Source organism: Myotis nattereri, assembly GCF_964212035.1.
Source record: "Myotis nattereri genome assembly, chromosome: 3".
Classification (NCBI taxonomy): domain Eukaryota; kingdom Metazoa; phylum Chordata; class Mammalia; order Chiroptera; family Vespertilionidae; genus Myotis; species Myotis nattereri.
In genome coordinates, this window is record NC_138077.1 from 117,765,603 (window position 1) to 117,780,546 (window position 14,944).

A 14,944-nucleotide genomic window follows, 5' to 3' on the forward strand; every position below is an offset into this window, starting at 1 on the left:
AAACAATGACTTGAGAGGAGAGTAGGTCTGGAGTCAGCAGAAGGGCTCTGGGTGAGAACACACTGTTCTGTCTGCCATCAAAGACTCACTAGGTTCTGCTGGTCCAGTCCTGAACTTCCTGTGCCTGCTTTCCTCCTGAGGCCAGTGAAGGCACAGGCAGAATGAAAATGAAGGCAGGACTGACTATACTGTGCAAAAATCTTGCAAATCCTTAGACAGCTTGGGACAGGGAGTAGGCAAAACTCTGACTGGGAGTCAGAATAACAGGGGTTTGGTCCCAGTTCTGATTTTGCTGGCTTTGTGATCTGGGGCAAACCCAGCACCTTTCTGGACCTGGGCCTCCCCACAGGTAGAACAGCTATCCTAACACCTACCAAGGTCAGCCCTCAGGGTACCTGTGAGGGTTGCAGGGTCTGCAGCAGTAACTGGAGGGGGTGAAGAAGAAAGAAGGTAGGGGAGCAGCAACAGGAGCAGGCTGACCGAGAGAAGAGAGGTGGGACGGCTGGCCGGCGGCCACACGGGGCCTGGGGACAAAGACCATGGTCAGGCTGCACTGAGGAGTGAAGGTCTGTGACATGATTTCCAGCTTGAAAACTGTTCATAGCTTTGTGAGACCGACATTACCTGTCTGAGAAATGAAAGTAAGCATGCACCTTGACCTTAAGGGTTGTCTGGCTAGGTTGTACTAATCACCCAGCATGCCACGGACCTTCACGTGGCACACATCAGACACACAGTGGCATCAGCAAAGCCAGCAAGGCCACGCCCTGGCCTTGAGGTCTCCCTCCGGGGCAGCGTCCTCTTCAGTTCCCAGTCCAGCCGAGTGGGGCTGAGCACACATCTCTGGACTCAGCCCTTGGGTTCTGAAAAGGACATGGCCCTGGTCAAATCTTTGGAAAAGAACAGAGAATAGGGGGGTAAGAGATCAACCGAAGGACCTGTATGCATGCATATAAGCATAACCAATGGACATAAGACACTGGGGGGTAGGGGAGGCTAGGGGACTGTCTAGGGCGGGGGGGGGGGGAAATGGACACATATGTAATACCCTTTGTAATACTTTAAGCAATAAAATAAAAAAATAATAATAAAAAAAAAAGAACAGAGAAGACACGGGTTTGGAACAGGTTAGGAGTGAGTTTGAGGGTAGGCTTATGACCCTCCTCAGATGCAGAATCATATTTTATAAATCTGAAAAACTACCATTTGGGGCTAATTCCCCCAAATCAGAGTCAACCATAAGTAATTAATAAAAGTTTTATTAAATCATTTAGACTTGAAAGAAGTCACAATAGTTAACACACTTAAGTGTGTTCTATATACCACCAACCCAAACGGATTGAGTTCAGAATTTTTATAAATAAAAAATAAACATATTTACAGTGAAAATAAAAACAAGTTAGATGATTAAACTGTTATCTATAATCAGTTTTGGAAAACAACCTGCCTATAGAATTACATATAAGACACTTAAGATTTCATTCGGTTTAAAGTCCATAAGTAAAGAAGTTAACTGTAAAATGTGATCCATTTCTTACTACGGCCTTTTTTCATCCCCAAACCAGAACTTTTGACCAATTTACATAAAAGCTTCATTCCCTTTTTTGGAGGTAAAGCACAAGCTCTTACACCCTCCCTGGACCATCTGAGAAACAGCTATGATGCTACCGAGGCCACTACAGAACTAGCTATGGACGTAAACCATTGTGCAGTTTGTGCTATTTGTCCTCCCAAATAGTGCAGATTTCTGATTTACCCACTGAGACAAAAATGGAGTCAGCTTTTTGGAAATCAGTTTAAAAATCAGCAGTATCTCTAGAAAGCGTATTTCTAGAACAATGTAGCTACAGTATGTAGGGATTTTCATGATTCTGTGCTATAAAAATATCTCTCTATTAATTTTAGGGATTGCTTGACCTCGCCAGGCAACAGGTGAGGGCTACAGAGCGTGGCCAGCCAGTTTCAAGAGACCCACCAAGAAAAAGGACCACACGTGATTTAGTGATGGTTCTCTCCTCGAGGACAGCAAAAATCAAGAGTTGGCTCAAATTAGGTTGTGCCCCAAAATTCAGTTTAAATTTGACTTATAAAAAGTAGTCCAAAATAAAACTGAGCAAAGAACAAAGTTCTCAAGTCTACAATTTTGGAAAGTCACATTCCTAAGCAGAGACTATTCTGTGTCATCTGTTAGGGCACAGCCACAACCTAAGGCGAACTGTTTGGCAAAGGGCTACGGGAGTCGCTGGAGTGTCTTGACGGTTTTGTTCCTGATGAACTCACGGAGCGGGACCTCTGCCTGAGCACAGTTTTTCCTGGAAGCTCCAAGTCCTCAAATACAGTGTTTTCAATGATGTGTGCAGCTTCAGGCCGCTCCATGGGGGAAGGAGAGAGCATCTCTTGAACCATCATATGCTGAAATATAAAAATTGTTTTGTGATAAATGGGTCAGATTTAGAACACTAAACAGTCCCCTAGTTCAAGAGTCAGCAAAATTTTTCTGTAAACATATTAAGTTTGCAAGCCAGCTTCTGCTGCAACTACTCAGCTCTGCCACTGCAATACAAAAGCAGCCACAGACAGATTGCAAACAAATGGGCATGGCTGGATCCCAAAACTTTATTACAAAAACTAAAGGCCCAGTGCACAAAATTCGTGCATAAGTAGGGTCCCTAGCGGCTGTCAGCTGTCAGCCGGGGCCTGCCTTCATTCCACGCCGCCCCCCTGGTGGTCAGCGCACATCATAGCAAGCGATCGAACTCCCGGTCAGTCGAACTCCTGAGGGGACACTTTGCATATTAGGCTTTTATATATTTACTAGAGGCCTGGTGCATGAACTTTTGTGTACAGGGGAGGGGCGGGTCCCTCAGCCCGGCCTGCACCCTCTCCAATCCAGGTTCCCTCTCGCAATCCGGAACCACTGGCTCCTAACCACTCACCTGCCTGCCTGCCTGCCTGATGCCCCTAACTGCTCTCCCCTCCTGGCCTGATCCTCCTAATTGCTCTCCCCTGCCAGGCTGGTCCCCACTGCTCTCCCCTCCTGGCCTGATCCCCCTAACTGCCTATCTGCTCTCCCTTCCTCTCCACACCCTTCGGACCCCTGGCGCAGGCGTGCTGAGAGTTCTCCACCGCAGCCCCACCCCCGTCCTGACTGGTCATTACATGACGGCATCCTGGGCAATTTGCATGTTCCTCTATTATTAGTATAGATACAGGCAGCAGGCTGGACTTGGCCAACTCCTGCTCCAAATAAATATGGGCCACTGTAGGTAATTGCTTGTTATAAGATGTAATAAAGAGTCCTAAATCATATCCTTGAAACACACACATAATCTAACTTTAGAAACAAATTCACTTACAACTGCACATGAATGTACAATCATCTCAATAAAAATTTCAATTCAAATATAACTACGCCAGAGATCAACACTTGACACCTTTAAGAATTTTTTGAACCCCTTTAATGTAACATATTCTCATTTAATTGAGTCATTAAATCTGCAAAATATATAATGAAATGATTTTTAATAAAAATATATTTCATTTAGGTTAGTGTACCAGTATCTATTATTATAAAATTCATTTTAATGCAATCCTTTATTATACTTATAATACTGAAAGATAAATTTAAACTTCAATCGATGATTAAGTCTAACTTACTTCAACTTAATTATTTAAGAAAATTCAAGAGTAATCAATGTGTAAATTTTAAAGGGTATGTGGACAAAACATTTTATGAAATAAAAATAAACAAAAGCTGAAAAAAGAAACCGCCAAGGGTTCATCACACATAACTTTCACCATACAAGACTAGCTTATGTCCCACCCCCTCTCCTGACATTCTACTGTGGCACTCTGAGCCATCTGACTCCAACACACAATCAGTAGGACCTAATGCCCCCCACCCCAAAAAAGCCAGTTTTTAAGATGGCTCCCAAATTCACAAAGATAAAGCCATTAATGGCATGGTAACAATAACAACTGTCCTGCGAGGTCCACCTGGAGGTGAGCCCTGTAGAAGGGAAAGGTGGCTACAATCCACAGGCAGAACGCCAGCAGCTTGGGAGCACGGCCCATGGCCCTGAGGAGCTCCAGTCTTGTTTTAATAAGATGGTACTCTGGCTCAGGTTCCTGTCCTCCCTACACCTGTAGCTTCATCAGTAAAATGGGGCAACTGATGAACTGACCGCTAAGGACCCTGTAAGTTCTAAATATGATTCTAAAGAAAATAAAAGATGAGAATTATACAAACCTCACGAGGATATTTCTGAGTAAACAGTGGTGGAAATCTGAGATTTCTTACATCAGTTAAGACCTAAAAAGAAAGAAAAGTAAGAGAAAAGGTGTTACTTATCTTTAAATCTATTTTGATATATAGATCTATTTAAACATGAAGTATTTTTGATATTTTAGAGCAGTGGTTCCAAGGTTGAGAACCACTGCTTTAGAGGATTGACCAAGGAGAGAGGGTGAATGTTAACAGGTGGAGAACTCATCAGTAGCTTTTCCTGATGGTAACCTACACATCGGTATTTCCTGGGCCCACGTGCACACACCATCCAATCACCAAAACCAGAGAATCACTCAGGTGTAATTATACTTGAACTATGCACATGATGCCAACACCTGGCCTGTGGCTGAGCACAGGCTGACGAGTACCAAAGTAACTCAGCTCTCAGGAATTCAGTGTCCTTCAGTGGGTAACCTTTCTTATCAGCTCCTAACATCGCTGCACTTGGTTTTTAAAAAAAGCATATTCTTTTCCTTTTTATTTTTTTGAGTGATGGAAACCAAACCATTATGCTAAATACTGAGTATAAAACTAAGCTTTTTAAAATTCTCTGGGAAGTTTTCAGATAAATTATTACTCTTCATGTTCCAGTTTCCTTGTTTACAAAGCAAAGACAATACGGTCCGCACTATACAACTGTGAGAATTAAATGAGGTTAAATCAGTACCTGATACTTTATTTTTTGCTTTTTCATCTTAACTTTTTTTAAAAAATTTGTTTTGTTTTGTTTTTTTTTAAATAATATTTTATTGTTGAGAGTATTACATATGTCCCCTTTAGACAAAACCAGTTTTTATAAATGAAATAAAGCAAATAAGTCTTTATATTTCTTAAGAAATAAGCTGAAAAAGGGGTGCGTGGAGGTAGGAGAGGGAAAAAAGGGGGGATAAATGGTGGTGCAAGAAGACATAAATTGGGATGAATACACAATACAATATACAGATGATGTATTGTAGAATTGTACATGTGAAACCTGTAAAATTTTATTAAACAATGTTACTGCAATAAATTCAATAAAAATAAAAAAATTAAAATTAAAAAAAGACAGAGAGAGAGAGAAAGAAGCTGGAGTGTACTTAAAAAAAAGAAAAGTGGAACTAGGTTGTCATTTGTTACTTCCCACTAAAGAAAACAGAAACTTAACCAGACGAGCCTGTGCCGCAGGCCCACAGAAAAGGGTTCCATGTGCTAACAGGTGGACCACACCACACTGAGCGCAGGTAAACGCTGGAGTCTGAACTCACTGAATCAACTTTTAATTATATAATATTTTAAAACAAAGTTTTTTATTTAAAACTTAGAATTGAAAAAAGACCACTATCTAATTCCAGAACTGAAACATATGTGTTGGCAAGGATGTTAAAGAACCAGAACTCTCCCATGCCTGTGAGGGAATGTAAACTGGCACTTGCTTCTGAATGTAAACCACTTCCCACACAGCTTATCAATCCTACCTAGGTCAGCACCCATGACAGATGAAAACATGTCTACACAAGATTTGTTCACAAATATTCACAGCATCTTTATTCATAAATGTTCTCAATAGGTAAATGGATACATGAACTATGGTATACATACAATGGAATTTCACTAATAAAAATGAATGAACTACTGATACACTGAGTAACATGCATGAGTCTCAAAAACTTGTTGGTGAGTCAAAAAAGGGAGACACAAAAGAGTATGTTTTGAAAGATTCCATTTATATGAAGTTTTAGAAAAAAACTTCATATAGAAGTAGATGAGCAGCTGCCTGGGATGGTGGTAGGGACTGATTGGGAAAGAGCAAAGGAAACCTGGGGTAATAGAAATGGACCATGTTTTGAATGTAGTAGTGGTTACATGGGAACATAAACTCGTCAAAACTCATCAAACTGTACACTTAAAGTGGTTATACTTTACTGTGTGTAAATTGTGCTTCAATAAAATTTATTTAAAAAGGACCTTGTTCAAATCATAAAATGGTCTGTTTCATATGCACTTAGAGAACTCTGGAGAGATTCTGGCTCAACACGGCATATTTCCTACCACATGTTCAGTAAACATTTGCACTAAAACAAGTGTAACAGAATGTAAAATGTATACTAAGTCTATAAGGATGAGTGCACTGGGAGAAAAGTCAAATGTGTGGAAGAGAGAAAGTGGATGGAAGCATAGCAACTACCTCAGCAGAAGAGAGGAAGGTAAGCCAGGCTGCCTACAGGGATAACGCCAATAAACAGGGAGTGGATGACCTGAAAGTATGTACACAGAGTGACACATCGCATGTAAACATATGAGGCTTATACTCTGGAGAAACTGAACCAAGAAAGTCCAGACTTGGAGTACTCAGCAGAAAGGAGGCATGCGTTGTGGTGGGCACAGAACAGCAGGATGAGGTGCAGAGCTGCACACATCCCCATCACCCACACTTTCTCCTCAGGAGAACGAGAGACACTTCTCCGGAGAAAATGGTTCTAGAAAGCCTACAGACATTGAATTGGAGTTCTCTACTACATCAAAGATAAGAACTGAATTGTAGCCCTTACAGTGACGTCCTTCCAGTCTCCACTTGAGAGCCCTAGTCTTAAATATGAATGAACAGGTGAGGATTATCAACATGATAAAAAAATCATTAAAAACCAGAGTTAGTGATTTTAGCAAGGAGGGAAGCGTGACTATGAGGGGAGCAGGAGGGAGTTTCTGTGATGGAACAGTTCTGTGTCTACATTGCAGTGGCAGTTACACAAATCTACCCCTGAGGTAAAATAACATGGATCTACACACACACACTGTACCCAGGTGAAATTCCTGGTTTTGATATTGTGCTACAATTTATGTGAGATGTAACCATTAGGAGAAATTGGGTGAGGAGCACATTCAATCTTTCTGTAATATCTTTGCAACTTCCTGTGGCTCTCTATTAATTAAAAAAAAATTAAAAACCCAGAAGAAAGAGACAATACAGGGTGAAGAAAACTTAAAACACATACATACACACACAACTGAGGTGTATGATAAGATACAAAATTCAGGTAAAAAGAGTAAAGTGCTATTAAAAAGGAACAATCTTGAACAATAAAAACTGGATGGTCAAAATAAAAAATTAGAAAAGTTGAAATAACAAGTTAAGGAATTCTTTTTTAAAAAATGTATTTTGCCCTAACTGGTTTGGCTCAGTGGATAGAGCTTCGACCTGAGGACTGAAAGGTCCCGGGTTCAATTCCAGTCAAGGGCATGTGCCTTGGTTGCAGGCACATCCCCAGTAGGAGGTGTGCAGGAGGCGGCTGATTGATGTTTCTCTCTCATCGATGTTTCTAACTCTATCCCTCTCCCTTCCTCTCTGTAAAAAATCAATAAAATATATATTTTAAAAAAAATGTATTTTTACTGATTTCAGAGAGTAAGGGAGAGACAGAAATAGAAACATCAATGATGAGAAACAATTCCTAACACTGATTCTCTGACTGGGAATCGAACCAGTGACCACTCAACCGCTGAGACACACCGGCCGGGCAAGTTAAGGAACTCTTGCAAAGATCAATATTAAAAAACAGAAAGATGAAAATAGAAGAAAAAAATAATAGGTATTTAAGATAAAGTCAGGCATTTCAGGAAAAGGAAACAGAAAAATTGAAGAACTTATTTTTTAAAAAATTTATTAGAACTGAAGGATTTATATCTTAACTGAAAGGACCTATCAAGTATCAAGCACAGTAAGTGAGGGGGAGAAAAAAAGGTCAGTGAGGACTAAATTTCATAACAGCACTGATAAAGGTAAAGCCCTAAAAGCTTCCATAAAGAAAAATAAAACAGGTCAAACATCCCATATAAACAATTCAGGTATCAGCTACTGGACAGCAGCGCTGTGAAGCTACATGAGCCAGTCAATGCCCTCAAGGTTCTGAAGGGAAATTATTTCCAATCTAGAATTGGAACCTGGCCAATTTATCAATTATGTGTGAAGATGAAAAAAAATACATTTTCACATACTTGGTGACTCTAAAAATGTATCTCTCATATATTCCTTCTGAGGCATTTATTGCAGAGTGTGCTCTAGCAAAATAAGGGAGTAATGCAAGAAAAATGGAAAAATCTTGGAATCCAGGAAACAAGGGGTCCAGGCTAGAAGGGTAGGAAAGTATGTCCTTGGCTGAAGACTTATAGAAGATCTAGGGGCGATCAGAACAGAGTGAAGGACAAAGGCTTTGAGGAGAAGACTACAGGAAAAAATATCTATCTATCTATCTATCTATCTATCTATCTATCTATCATCTATCTATCATCTATCTGCCTTCCTGCCTACTCACCCACTTTCCCGAGTGATAGATAGGTAAATAAATAAGCTATACTGAAGTAGAGAAAATACTGTTTGATATTTGACAGATTTTGAACATTTGTTAAAATTGCAACCAAGGTTCATAGGAAACTAAGTAACTGAGAAAAGGCAATTCTGGAAAAAAGAATTGCATCAGAAAGAAAAAGAGTACACATGATCTAGCCAGAATAATAATTGCATGGCCAAGAGAAATACTGACTTCATTTAACCAAAATGTTTTTACACAGTTACATGTTTTTTACTTACATTTTTAAACTGAAATAAAACTCACCTTTTCATTTAAAAGTATATAACTCAGTGCTTTTTATTCTATTCACATGTACAACCATCACCCCTAATTCCAGAACATTTCCTTTCCATACCCCCAAAAGAAACCCCATACCCATTAAGCAGTCACTCTCTACCCTTTCTACCCCCAACCCCTGGGAACAATTAATCTACTCTGTCTTTATAGATTCTGTATATTTCATATAAATGTCAAAAAATTCATACAATATTGATCTTTTGTGTCTGGCTTCTTTCAGTTAGCACAATGTTTTCAAGGTTCATTTGTGTTATAGCATAGATCAGTACTTTATTCCTTTTATGGCTGAATAATATTCCATTGTATGGGCATACCACATTTCACATTTTGTTTTGCCATTCATTAGCTGGCTGGGTTGTTTCTACTTTCTGGCTATTATAAAAATGCTACTATGAACATCTTTCTACACATTTTTTGTGTGAATATGTTTTCATTTCTCTTGGGTGTATACCTAGGAGTGAAACTGCTGAGTCATATGTAACTCTATGTTTAACTATTTGAGTAACTATCAAACTGTTTTCCACAGCAGCAGTACAATTTTAAATTCCCATCAGCAATGTATGAAGGCTCTAATTTATCCACATCCTTGCCAACACTTGTTATATTTTTTATTATTATTATATCCATCCAATATGGAATGGATTAGTACTTCATTGTAGCTTTGAAATGTATGACCCTAATACGTAATAATGTGCTTATTGGACGTTTGTAAACCTTCTTTGGAGAAATGTCTAAGTCCTTTGCTCATTTTTAAATTGAATTGTCTTTTTGTTGTCGAATTGTAATAGTTTTTTATATATTCTGGAAACTAGAACCTTATCAGATATATGATTCACAAACATCTTCTTCCATTTTGTAAACTATTTTTACATTCTTACTGGGGTCCTTTGATGCCATATGATTCCTGATCCTTTACATAGGTTGGGCCTGTTTAATATCCCTTTCTGGAGGCTTTCAGGATGTTCTGAAATTGACTCATTCTGGCAGGTCCTAATGGTTAGAAGATATGAGTCCTTTGGCTATCTGCGAGACCTACATCCTCTTCTACCATGGCCAGGAATCAATAAGTAAGGTCTAAAACTGATGAAGAAATGGTGATAACAGCTTAAGTTTAAGTTAACGTCAGGGACAGCAGCTACAAAAGCTGAGGGTGACCATTTAATGATGGGGAAGACTGGAACAGGGGTACTTGTAAACACTTTCAGTACTGTCTTCCTTAAAAGCCATGGCCGTGGTTTGAAAGGGAAAAAAACACAAGTGAGTATGCTTAGTTTGCCAGCTTTTAAGTGTATGAGTTAAGTGGCAATTTGTCCTCCAGAATAGTCCCCTGTGACAACCCACTGCCGTGGCGCCACCACTGCCTCCCACCACTCTCACCCCATGGTTCCCCTCACTCTGCACTTAGTCACTCAGTACTAGATACTGCTAAGTTAGGATCAATTTTAGTAACAACAAGGAACTAAAAATTCAACTAAATAATTTTTTAAGATTGAGCTTTAAATGGAAGCAAACTGTCTAAAAATCCTCCCTTATAGTTCACATTACCTACTTCACTTGTAGTTAACCAATCTGCTGGTGTTAAGAATAATTTACTCCCCCTCCCCCCCCCCCCCCAAAAAAAAAGGGTAACTTATTCCCCATTTAAATTCTTTTGTAAATTTATGACTATTTTATTTTTCCACCATTTTTGAGGTGGGAGAACTTACCCTGACTCTCTCCATCTGAGTGCCGAAGGGGTACAACAACTCAAACAGAATGAGGCCTAAGGAAAAGATGTCCACTTTATGAGAGTAGTTGTTTCCATGAATCTGAAAAATCCCACATAAACAAGAAATGTTAGAAAAATATTAACAGAGATAATACAATCGATAATATGGTATTGGTGAATCCCCAAGTTGACTTAGTCACTTCTTGGTTTAAATGTACTTGTAGGTACAAAAATGTTAGCAAAGAGTTAATCTCACAAGCCTCTTTTCTTCAACTCACTACAGCAGAGTAATTAACCTAGTCAGCATCACAGAAGGGAAGCCAGGACAACTCAAGATATGCATCAGTAAAACAGGCCTGGCAGGACCCTGGAGCCTCTGGATGCTGGAAAGGTTTGTGGGAGCAGTAAAAGCTACTCCACTACCCTGAGGTGAGGTTTTTCAAAGTGAACACTATCTAAAGCAGATCTCTTATTCCTAACCATCTTAGTCCTCACCCATTTTTATGAGAAAATCTTCATTACTCCAAACCACTAATCAACTATGGTTAGCCTTCATTAGGACACTTAATTATGGGCCACTCTGCATTCCTAGTTGTATGTTTCATGTGCATATTTCCTATTCACAACTAGAGATGAAGTCCTGCAGGGAAGGGACCTGCCTCTTTTGTATTCCCACCTCCCAGAACTGGGTTAAGTACAGAGAAGGCCCTCAATAAATACTTATTTGTTAAAATGAAGTCATGAATTACAACTGAAGCACTCTTAAACTAAGCCTCATTCAAATTAAGGTGACCTTGCGACTGAGTTGAGCTCTTTTATTTGTGAAATTTACTTTGGGCCCCTAACTTGACATTTGGCAAACTAAAGAAGGTGTCACTCTGGGACCCACATCAGCATTTCCTTATGGGGAGTCACAGGGAGCAGCCTGGATGATAAACCCTCACAGACCCCTCTCTCAACAGCACTTGCTGCCTGTCTCCCTGGGCACTCTCACAGGCCACCTGCCTCTGTGCTTACAGAACACAGAGCATCAGATGGGAAGTCTCCAAGTCCACACCACCTGCATCACCTTCCGCTCACCCCTTACCTCTTATCCCTGGGGTTCAACAACAGAGCTTACAGAGTACAGAGAAAAAGACATCCTCATACAATATTTGTTGAATATAAACTAACACACCTTCATGAAAAGCAACTGGCAGTAAGTGTTTACTCCCACTTGATGGCCATAATTAATTCCACCAACCTTAGGAAAGATGGAAATGTAGACAGAGATCTGTGCACAAGGACAGTTATCTAAGAGAGGTCCGTGCACAAGGGGTCTTACCTGAGTAATATTCCCAAAAGCAAAATTTACAAGTAACTAAAATGTTCAAAACAAATATTGAATAAATTGTTTAACATAGAGAATACCATGTGGCCAAAAGGTTTTCCAAGAACACTCAATAATGTGGGAAATGCTCACATTTTAATATTATATTCAAATATTTGCAGATGAGAATCCCAATTTTTTTTTCTAAAATTAGATAAAAATGTTTTAAGACACTAGTGGCCCAGTGCATGAAATTCCTGCAGGGGGTGGGGGTGGGGAGTGTCCCTCAGCCCGGCCTGCACCCTCTCCAATCTGGGACCCCTCGAGGGATGTCCGACTGCCGGTTTAGGCCCCACAGGGATCGGGCCTAAACTGGCAGTCGGACATCCCTCTCGCAATCCAGGACAGCTGGCCCCTAATCACTCACCTGCCTGCCTGCCTGATTGCCCCTAACCACTCTGCCTGCTGACCGTCCCCAACTGTCCCCTCTTCTGGTCTGATCACCGCTAACTGCCCACCCCCTGCTGGCCTGATCGCCCCCAACTGCTCCGCCCTGCTGGCCTGATGACCCCCAAATGCCGCCCCCCTGCTGACCTGATTGCCAACTGCCCCACCCCCCTGCCAGCCTGCTGCTCACCCCCAACTGCCCTCCCCTGTAGGTCTGCTCTCTCCTAACCACCTCTGCCTTGGCCCTGCCACCATGGCTTTGTCTGGAAGGACATCTGGAAGGTCTCCTGGTCTAATTAGCATATTACCCTTTTATTAGTATAGATATGTACACACATACATCTTGTGTATTACAAAAAAGGAAATGGCGAATGTTTCAGAATGTTCATTAGTAATTTTTAGTTTTTCTTTATACCTTCCTGTATTTCCCATATTCCCTACACAGAGGATAGATTAACATGCAGTGAGGGAAAGCCTAGTGTGGCTCAGTGACTGAGCATTGGTCCCTGAGTCAGGAGGTCACCGTTCGATTCCCAGTCCAGGGCACAAAGCTGGATGGTGGGCTCAATCCCCAGGAGGGGGGTGTGCAGAGGAGGCAGCCAATTGACGATTCTTTCTTCTACCTCTCTCTCCCTATCTTGTTCTCTCTCTGAAATCAATAAAAAACATATTTTAAAAAAAACATATGAAGGGGAAAATGCATTAAATACATTTAAAAAACAAATACGGCTCATGAATACACACAAAGTGACCTTTACAGAACGTCTAAAAATTAAGAAATTAAGTGCAGTTCTGAAGGGGAGCAGAATAAAAGACATTCTTTCAGAGTTTAACTAATTGTTTAACACTGAATACTACTACAACATGACCTGCGTTTCCTGCTAATTACAACAAGAACAAAGTAACCATGGTCTTTGCTCATTAGAAAGAACCTAGAACAATAAGAAAATTAAGAACTTTGATAAAAAATATTTTAAAACAATGTACAGCCTCAGAGGCTTGGGTAAGACAATGCATACAAAGTATTTTGAGAGACTTTTCAAAGCAATCCTATGGAATAAAAGCCTAGTATGCAAACTGTCCCCTCAGGTGGTTGTTCGATTGAGAGACCAGGAGTTCGACCACTCGCTATGATGTGCGCTGACCACCAGGGGGGCGACAGGCAGCGATGTGCTGTGCCCTCTTGCCTGCTACCTGGGAGTGACGGGGATGGAGGTGTGGTGAGAATGCAGGGTGTCTGCCGAGCTCGCTCTCACTCCCCCTGCTACCCTCCCCCGGGATGCCAGGGCTCATGCACCGGGGAAGCCCATGTGCTCAGGTGCCGGGCACCCTGCACCTGCACAGCTTCTTCTGGGTGAGCTGAGCCGCAGCCGTCGGTCAGGTTCCCTGTGGGTTTGCACAGGAGCTGGTCTATGAGGCCAGCTGGGAGAGAGCACGCTGACTGCCTGGGATCCATGCGGCGCCGCTGGGCGGCCCAGAGGCCCACGCTGCACCCCGGTCTGCAGCATCCAGACGTGCTCACCACATCTCTGCATGGAGACTTGGGCACCATGACTCAGGAAGAGGGGGGCGCGCAGGGGCATGGATGCCCAGATGCTGCCCAGGGCCCAGATGTCAGCTGGGACTTGCCCTTCTGTGTCAGACGCTCGCATTTCAATCTTTGTACAGGCCTAGGGACCGACCATACCCATACATGAATTTCATGCACTGGACCTCTAAAGTGACAGCTTCTATACTTAAAAATACTGAAGAATAGCCCTGGCTGCCGTGGTTCAGTGGTTAGAGCATTGGCCCGAGCACTGAAGGGTTGTGGGTTTGATTTATGGTCAAAGACATGCACCTGGGTTTCATGTTCGATCCCCGATCCCAGTTGGGGTGCAGACAGTGGCAACCAATTGATGTGTCCCTCTCATATTGGTGTTTCTCTTACTCTCCCTCCCACCTTTCCACTCTCTATAGAAATCAATAGAAAAAATATTCTCGGATGAGGATTAACAACAACAACAAAAAGAATACTGACGAATAATAAGAGGTTTATTAAGAGAATTAAGATGTCCATTTTCAACTCCCTGATTTTAACTACCATACACTGCCATGACAAAATGTCTATAGCTACCCTTGATTTTCTAGTACCTTCTATAATAATAAATATGGTATCACTTTCTTCCTTTCTCCGATGGCAACATTACTTCCAACAAACACACACTTACACATATGTATACACACATCTCACACACACACACACACACACACACACACACGTCAGCCACAGCCAAAGTACATACAGTCAGTCCAGCAGTGTCAAAGAGGGATGGCCATGACTACTTATGTGGTGTTTTATTTCACTGACATTCACATTCACTCATCCACCAAACATTTATGTGGAATTCTAGGCACTATTTTAGGTATTGGGGATAAAGAAAAAGAAGAGATAAGTTAGGTCCCTTCTCTGATTATTATTTTAGAGGGGAAGAAAAACACTTTGACAGTTAAGAGTGCTATGAAAAGAATAAACAGTGGCCATAGCTTGTTTGGCTCAGTGGATAGAGCATCTACTGATGGGTCCCAGG

At 41.3% G+C, this 14,944-nt stretch overlaps 1 protein-coding gene across 1 annotated transcript in view; it reads right to left on the reverse strand.

Annotated features, from left to right (window-relative positions):
- Positions 1-1,241: 1,241 nt before the first annotated feature.
- EIF2AK3 (eukaryotic translation initiation factor 2 alpha kinase 3) overlaps positions 1,242-14,944 on the reverse strand; it is a 118,306-nt gene continuing 104,603 nt past the window's right edge. The window contains exons 15-17 of the mRNA XM_081087355.1: positions 10,617-10,718; positions 4,250-4,312; positions 1,242-2,412 (exon numbers count right to left, since the gene is read on the reverse strand). Of these exons, the coding sequence (XP_080943481.1) occupies positions 2,206-2,412; positions 4,250-4,312; positions 10,617-10,718 (372 nt within the window). The 3' untranslated portion in view covers positions 1,242-2,205. The remainder of the gene's footprint in view (positions 2,413-4,249; positions 4,313-10,616; positions 10,719-14,944) is intronic.